Here is an 8,534-nt window from a genome sequence, read left to right as displayed (position 1 = left end):
CTCCCTCTTTCCCAATCCTTTCCCTCCTCTCTCCCCTCATCTGCATCAACCCATCCACAACGTGCTCCCCACCCCCACGCTAGAACTGGCATCCAGGGCCTCCAGCTGGGCTGGATGAAGCGGGCCTGCTGGGGGAACCGTGGGTTCTCCGATTGGCTGCCGCGGGTAGCACGCCAGCTCAAGTACCGCCCCCCGGCGAGTAAACGCGCCTCTGCGGCACCTGCTATTGGCCGGCGGGCCTGTCAGCAGTCTAGGTTGTGCCTCACGCAGGCGCCGGCAGTCGCTCGGAGAATAAAAACGTAGTCTTCGGATTGGGGGGGTGGGGAGAGGAGAGGAAGAGAGCCAGCGAGGCAGGGATCGAAAGAGTGGCTGGCAGCCGGGAGCTCCGCGAGCAGAGAGAGCGTAGGAAAGCGAGCGAATTAGAAGGAGTAGGGGAGACCGAGACTGACCGGTAGCCAGCCAGGCAGGTGGACGGACGCACCCCCGGACAGACAGACTGAGCAGGCGCCGGAGAACCTCGCTCTGGTTCCCTCCGCCTTTCCCTTTGAAAGCCAGGATTTTGCCTTTTCCGTGGCGCCCGAGAGAGAATGCTGGACTCTGCCGACTTCAGCGCAAGCTAAGATTTCTCAGCTAGGGAAGAAAGATCAGCTCAGTTCTGAGAAGGGGGGAAGCAAGCACCCCTGTCCCCATTCCCCCTTCCCCCCCTCCCATATCAAACTCGGGCGCCAAACCCAGCCCTTCCCCAACCACCCTACTTCCTCCTCTCCTTTCTAGCATGGTGGCTGTATGGACAGTCTGACAGAACAGAGACTGACATCTCCCAATCTGCCGGCCCCCCATCTGGAACACTACAGTGTTCTGCATTGCACCATGACCCTGGATGTGCAAACTGTAGTCGTTTTTGCCGTGATTGTAGTCCTCCTGCTTGTAAATGTCATACTCATGTTTTTCCTGGGAACGCGCTGAATGGAGTCCAGCCACCTGAGCTGTTTGGAACTCTCGTTTTGATTTCATCCCGAGAACCTCCAAGAAAAAAAAAAAAAAAGAAAAAAAAAGAAAAAAAAAGAAAAAAAAAAGAGAGACAGAGACAGAGACAGGGAAAGAGAGGGAGAGAAAGAGCAAGCTTTCTTACTCAGGGGGGAAAGCGTTTTGAGCTTCAACATGGCCTCGCTGTGATATGTATGACGTTGGTATATTATCTCTCCCTAAATCTTTTGTTATGTCTTGTCTTTTAAGTATGCCTGTGAGTGTAGTTGCTTATTGCTTGAGTAAAACTGTTGATAAAGAAATGCTTTCTATTTATGTGTGCATGTGTGTGTGTGTGCATTCTCCACCTATGTGACGTTCATGAAGCAAGCTCTGTGTTTTTATACAATGGCTTTGCTGATTGTGGTGTCTTGTCAATTCGTTTTCTTTAAAACTACCTTTAAATTCCATCACAGAATTTCAGTCAAAATTTCTCTCTTGCCATCAGGAGCGCATTTGGGTTTGTTTGGGGCAAGGGGGGTTGTGGGAAGAGTGTGATGAATTTCTGGCATCTTAGGGAAAACAGTATTGCACTAGATGTTTAGAGGGAAAAATTGATGCAAGGAATGAATTTAGGGAAAATGATTCTTCAGTCTCTAATGAGAAGCGAGAATTTGGGAAGTGATGTGGTGGGGTGCGTTGTGCTGGCAGTTGGTGACTGTGTTCTCTGAATCTTAATTTGCTGTACAGGGTTTACAATTTCCAATTTGGAATGAAGCCACCTTTAAAACATTTTTAAAATCATTAAATGTCAATTTCTTTGGAATCATGGAATGGGGTATAAAAGCGTTCTCTGATCTTTATGAATTAGCAAGAGAAGACATTGACAGTAACTGTTTGGTTCTTTTTCCGAAAGATTGTACCTGTGAATTTGAGTTTGGGGATTTTCTCTGTATGTCCTCCAAAAAACAACAAAAGCCAGCTCTCTACCTACCTTGGGAATAATGTATTTAGATATGCCTCTTTGGGGTAATCTCATTTGCAAAGATGTTCTTGAACTACATTTTAAATAGAACTTGCTAGTGCTAATGAGAAAGTGGTTTTGTTTGCTTCCTTGTTTGTTCTTTAAAATCAGAAGTCTTTCTAATTAGAAGGTTTCCATGACAAAATGAAAGTATGTATCATGCTAAATTGAGAGTTTTGAGCACCCCCCCTAAAAAAAAGTCTGGATGGAATGGGATGAAAGCTCTAGAAAACATGAGCTAGAAGCAGCATTCCAATTTGACACTTATTTGCATGTCTGTATCTGGTGGTAGTGGTGGTGGTTGCTGTTAATATTGCTATTGTTATTATTTGTATATTTCTGTTTCCCCTAAGAAAGCTCTTGGCAAAGCCAGGAAAAAAATTGTCTCTGATGCCAGTGTGCATAATACTCCCCACCCCCCACCCACTGATGTAGGCAGGTCTTCTTCATTCTGTTTCTTACCTGACTTGAAAGAGTGTCAATTATGTCTCATGTAGCAATGAATCAGGGCACATACGCATCCACACACATGTTCCCTCTACACCCATGTGGGCGGCTGTTCATGAGTGATGTGCAAATCTGCTGTCATTGTGCTCTCAAGTTCCATGTACTGTTGTTCAGACTCTTTGGAAATGATTTTGAAGGCTGTGAAGGGGGCTCTTGAAATTGTCCTGACCTCAGGACCCAAAGAGTATTATTTTATGGCTTTAGAAGAGGTTTTGAGCCTCAGGGTGTGCTGTCAATGGTTCTGTGTTGGTGAGCAACTGCTTTTTTAATTCAGTTGGTACCATGGTGTAAGCATGATCTGGGAAGTCTGCTGGCATTGACTCTTATTATTTACTCTTTAGTCCCTTTGTGGGAGCCCCTGGGTTGAACTAAGAACTTGTTTTTTGCAAAGAGAATCTAGTGAGTCCCTTTCCCCATGCCTCCCTGCATTTGCTCCAACAGTGTTGTCTAAAGTAAACTGATATTTTAGCTGGGCACTTTGTTTTGAGACAGTGTTGGAGAGTGAGGAAAGGCTGTAGGATGGGCAGCTGCAGACCTTGGTCCTCTCTGTTCAGTGACTGTTTGACATTGAGCAATTTTTTCCTCTTCAGTAAGTTTGGGATTCCCTATAACACTGGCATTTGGGGATGGTTGGACTATGTTCTTGCCTTCTGTGATTTTGGGTGTCCATAGGCAGTTGAAATCAGAGGCTGGTGAACTGGAAAGACAAGTGAAAAGGAAATGAAATGTTAATTAAAGGGTGATGGGAGTGGGGAGGGAGGAAATATCTGTTTGCTGGTATCTGGAGAAACTTAAGTTTTACCTCAGAGATTTTTTTACCTAGTTACGTGGGAAGAAAACTGGACTACAATAATAGAATGCTTTTTGATTTTTTTCCCCCAAGGGGGAAAGGGTTCTCCAAGGCTGGTCTTTGAGCCAGGTTTATGACAAATCATGTGTCATGAAATGCCACAGCCTTCACCTCTGGGTGCCTGACAGACCCTTGGCAGAAAGCCTTTGGGAATGTATGTGTGTAGGGTGTGTGACAGTATGTACGTGGGTGTGTGTGCACACCCTACTCTGTGTGTGTATGTGGGGGGGGAGGGGTGCACACTCCTGAATGTGGATGGGGGTTGCTTGTGTTGGGAATGAGGAAAAACAGCAGTTTCACAGTTCTGAAAGGCCTCCTTGTGCTATGGCCCATAAAGATTTGACTGGTTGCTGGGATGGATGAGTGTCCCGCCTACCAGCTTTCCCCCTACCACACACAGCTTCAGAGTAAAGGAGTGGCTTGAAAGAGCCCTTTCATCAGTAATTTAGTTTGTGAAATGGGTAAATATTTTTCAAATTAACATATCTCTAGGCAAATAAGGGGATGTTGCTAGCCAGATGGCAGGCCACCCTAGAGCAGCTAAAAGGGAGTTTGGGAAGTAGAGAGCAGGGTGACTTTTTACTTGTGTGAATCCTAAAGGTTTGGCATTTCTACTTCAGACTTGTGAGGGTATGCAAAAAGAGAAAAGAGTGGGAGAAAATGAAAAATGCAGCTGAGAGGAGCGGAACCCTCTGCATTTTGACTTTTTTTTCCCTTTCCTGCCTCTTCATCTTCCCCCTTCTAAGACTTTCCCACCTCCCTTGATATAGCCTCCTCTCTCTCCCCCACCATCCCTACTGTAAGTGGGTTAGAAGGAAGAGGGCTTTTCCTCTCTGATGTGTCCCAACTATTCCTGACAAAGTTCCTTGTTCCCTTTCCTCCTCTCTGACTCCTTTGTAGAGGATAACTTTTTGCTTCCAGCTCAGGAATTTTGGCTCCCAGCTCCCCACTAGGGGATTCAAGAAAATGTCCTCAACCAGTATCCTAGCAACTCCTGCATCACTCAGCTCCTGCTGAGCTCCAGAGCCCACACTTTAAATGTCCAGGCACGAACGCCTCTGGAGCAAGGCGGGAGCTGGCAAGCAGGACTTGAAGAGGTGCTTTTGGGGAGAGGGCAAATAGAGAGCAAGATCCTCATTGCCTGCAAATGCCTAGAAAACATATCCACAGAAGGCATACAGAGCTTAGCTGCATCCCAACCATGGGACTGTTTATCGGAAGGCTCCTGGGTTCAAATCCCTCTATAGTCACCGCCTTCTCCTTAAGATTAAATGAGCCATTTCACAGCCTAGCTTTAGTGCAAGGAGGTCTGCAGGTCCTGAAAAATGTTTTTTGTCTACCATGCCTTTTGGCTGACACAGGGAGGCAGTGAAGGGATAGCGTGGTGGGAACAAACTGAGCAGTGCTTTACCCCCCATTGAGACAGCCTCTATCTGTCAGAACCTGTAACATCTGCCTCTGCACTGTGCCCCAGTTTTGTCTGTGGCTAGAGAACCCTGCCCAGCCCAGCTGCAGTGTGGAATTTGCTTTCTTTTTTGTTTTGTTTTATTTTTGTTGTTGTTGTTTCTATGTTGTTGGTCTCTGAATAGTTTCCAGCTGAGATGGCTGGGCAAATTGGAGAGGCCAGTTTGATTATTGGTTTGGTGAACAGGGCTTGGGCCCTGACTCAGATTTTCTCATCCACTTGTATGTTTGTGTGTGTGTGTGTGTGCGTGTGTGTGTGATTAAGTTGCTAGGGACCTGAGGGATCCCGGTGAGCCTTTGGGTGAGGTGCTCTTCTGCCCTATGGTGAGGCCCAGACTGAGAGTGCTTGGCTGTGATCAGAGGAAACACTCTGGCAGTTGCAGGGATGCTGCCAAAGCATGTCCTCCTTCTTGCCTCTGTTTGCCATCTTGGCCTCTGCTCTCCTTGGCCTGTGGAGTACTTGCTCTGGACAGAGACATGATTGGGAATTGAGCCTGTTCTCCAAAAATAACTGCCTCCTCAGAAGACCTCCCACAGACCATCTGGCTTCAGTCCCAGTGGCTTTGCCCCAGGAAGTGGGATGGAGGTGGGGAATCTTAGACTCTCGAGCTCTTATTTCTAGCTCTGCAACTTGTTTAGGCCAACGGAGTCTCTGGCTTTCCTGGAATCCTTGATCAAAGCTTAGCTCTTCTCATGTCTACCCAGAGTATTTCCTGTCATTAGGTGGGTATAGATACTCAAGAGTATTTGGTATGGTGCTTTGCCCTGGCACCAAAGTACTGAGTGGAAAAACTAGAAGGGGGGAGGGCCTAGTGGAGAGAGAAGACTCAGGAAACAGTCCAGTAATGACAATACTAAAAATCCCTTGTCAGTGGATGGGCCTATAGGGTTTACAGAGCAATTCCATATCTTTTCTAATTTTGAGCATCACATCAGCCTTGTGAAGTGGATAGGGATAATTGTTATTCCTGGTTTTAGAGATGAGAGAAGTAAAAGAGAGATTGGTGGGATGGGACAGTGAGTCTGCCTTTCAAATGGAGAGTGTGAGAGAGTCAGAGTTGATCATTCCCAGCTAGTGTGAAGCTGGATGGAGTCAGGTGGAAGGGGAAGAGTGTGAGTCACCCCTGAAGTCATACTAGCTTCCTCAGGTACTTGCTTTCATTTTTAGTGCTTTTTCATACCTTTCATTTATATAGCAATTTTGCACAGAATTCTTTATTCAATAAAATGTTGCCTTTTAATCTTGAACATACATCAAAGAGTTCCCTTTAGTCTTATGAAAACTCACTATTTGGGATCTTCAAGGAGAAAGGCAGTGTGAATTGGTGAAGTCTAAAATACAGAATGTTTTGAAGGAACTACAGTTCTCATACAATTGTCCTTCCTTTTAAAGAACTCTAATTTTTCTATATATATATATATATTTTAAATGTGCTGCCCAGAACGGATCATGCTACTCCAGGTGCCACCTGATCAGGATCAAGTACAAAGGGACTTTGATCTGTCTGTGAAATATTTAATATTGCTACTGGTTCTCAATCCTCAGTGAACATACAGATCAGCTGGAGAGTTTTTAAGTACCCATGCCAAGTCTCCACTCTGGGAGAGTCTGATTTAATTATCACGGGATTGGTCCCAGGCAGCCTTTTTTTTTTTTAAATTAAATTTAAGGCTCCCAAGGTGATTCAAACATACAGCCAGGGTTAAGAGCCTTTTGGGCTGTAGGCACAAAGCCTTTGCTGTCTAGTCCAGTCCTCTGTGCTGTTGTGAAATTGGCCTTTTGAACCAAACTTCAGGCTTTTTTGAACCAAACTCATTGAATTTTGTTTGATTGATCCATTACTCTAGCCTTTTATGGTTTTTTAAAATTTTGCTTCATTGTGCCAAAACTTAGCAGTTCCTTCTAGCATTGCATCAGTTAAGCTTATTTTTTTGGTTGGTCTATTCTAGCTTTTGGCATTTTAAATTTCTTTCCCCTTAATGCCATGAAACAGATTAGCAGTCTCTTCTAGCATTGCATCATTTGAAAACTGAATAAGTATCATCCAAGTTGTTGATTCAAAGAAATGTTTAATATAATGGGGTTAATGCTAGCTCCTCTGGCAACTCATCAGAGCTGCCTCTTGGAGTTGGAGCTGGTTAAGTTTTGTGTATATCTGGTCAGCCAGTGCAGAATCCACTGGGTGCTAACATCATCTATCCTGTCAACATGTTAATGAGGATAATGCGGCATGATGGATTTGTTGTATGCTTTGTGGACATCAAGATGTATGCTAGTTTCATAGCGATCATCTACCAAGGCAATGACCCTATCAAAAGAAGGAATATGAGTCACTTGGCATCTTACCGCTGGTAAATCCTATTGCAGGCTCCAGGGTTCCCTAAGTTTTTTCAGTACCCCCAAAGCATATGTTTCCTAATTGAGTCCAGAATTTGCCTGAGGGTCAGTGCCACAACTGTAGGTTTTGTGTACCACTTTCTTTTCCCCTCTTTGGAAAAGCGGGACATCATAGATTTAGCTTTAAAAGAATATATTTGGTTATATGTATAGCTGATTCACTTTTTTATAAAGCAGAAACTAACACATCATTGTAAAGCAATTATACTCCAATAAAGATGTTTAAAAAAAGAATATATTTGGTTTTCAAACAGTTTAGGAAACTCTTTGTGTGTGTTTCTCTTGGTTGGCTGAATTGTTTCCATTTACACAGTGGTTCTCAGCCTTGGTTGCACATTGGAATCACCTGGGGAGTTAACAAGACTAACAACAATTCCTAAAATCTCTGGGGGAGATCTGATTGAGTTAGTCATGGTGAGGCCCTGGCATCAATATTGTTTTAAAAGCTCCCTGAGGTGACAGGAATGTTCAGCCAGGGATGAGAATGACTGCTATGTTCAAAGGAAATGTCAGCTCAGCCTGAATCTGGCTTATCACACACGTGAATAGGCAGGCTTCACAGATGGTGAGATTTTATTCTAGGATTGTGGGGGCCTTGATGAATTCTAGGGGCTTGTGCCCACCTTAGAAAGGAGGACTCAACCCTGGAGAGTGAGTAGTCTGAGGACCTATTTGGATTTTAAATTATCAGCTGTGAGATGGTTTGAACCTTTCAGGAAAATAGTTAGTCCCTATGCATTTTCTATAATAGTGCAGAAGATTCTGTTCATTTGCTGGGTGACCTTGGTTAAATTACCTCTCCCCTCTGAAATTTGGTTTCCTCATCTGTAAAATAAGGTCAGGTGGATTAGATAGCTTCAAAGATTTCTTCCAACTTTAATGACCTGTGCTTACTTTGTGATTAATACTAATGATCAAAATGATTAAGCATATCATTCAAAACCAGTAGGTAATCCAAAGATCTCTTATAGCAGGTTTGGAATGCACAGGGTGATTTTAGGGGGTAATAGACTTGCCTTCCTAATTATATTTAGCTTAGGTTTCTTCTAGGACAACTGAACTGTAGGTTGTATTCATTGAGCACACACTGGTTGCCCACAAGGAGGGGAGTCCTACAGTGAAATGAGTGTCAGGGGGATGCTACTGTGGGATTTAGTATTTGTTGTTAAAGAGACATGTTGCATGGATAATTGAGAATTGCCTCTTATAGATAAAATACCAGCCTCATAGTTCTGGGAAAGCCTAGGGGGCAAGGGACAGGCTTCTTTGATACCCCAGAACCCCTTCCTGCAGAATTTTAAATAGCCATTCATTTAATTAATACT

At 44.2% G+C, this 8,534-nt stretch overlaps 2 protein-coding genes across 7 annotated transcripts in view; both read left to right on the top strand.

Annotated features, from left to right (window-relative positions):
- Positions 1 to 323: 323 nt before the first annotated feature.
- Positions 324 to 967, top strand: LOC309796623 (uncharacterized protein). The gene has a single exon (XM_082609875.1). It carries the CDS (start codon positions 787 to 789, stop codon positions 964 to 966), a length of 180 nt encoding a protein of 59 aa, XP_082466001.1. The 5' UTR covers positions 324 to 786; the 3' UTR covers position 967.
- Positions 968 to 1,059: 92 nt separating this feature from the next.
- Positions 1,060 to 8,534, top strand: part of ARHGEF9 (Cdc42 guanine nucleotide exchange factor 9) — a 206,966-nt gene continuing 199,491 nt past the window's right edge. The window contains exon 1 of one of the 6 annotated variants that reach the window (XM_082609866.1): positions 1,060 to 1,179. Coding sequence is in view for 4 of the 6 variants with exons in the window: in XM_082609865.1 (XP_082465991.1) it covers positions 1,178 to 1,186 (9 nt within the window). In the remaining 2 variants the exon portion in view is untranslated. Of the gene's footprint in view, positions 1,191 to 8,534 lie in introns of all 6 variants that reach the window. The other 5 variants (XM_082609865.1, XM_082609869.1, XM_082609864.1 and 2 more) reach the window with 5 other exon arrangements.

Source organism: Mesoplodon mirus (assembly GCF_964341445.2).
Source record: "Mesoplodon mirus genome assembly, chromosome: X".
Classification (NCBI taxonomy): Eukaryota; Metazoa; Chordata; class Mammalia; order Artiodactyla; family Ziphiidae; genus Mesoplodon; species Mesoplodon mirus.
Note: the sequence above shows the minus strand (reverse complement) of the source record. Positions and strands in the feature narration are given on the sequence as shown.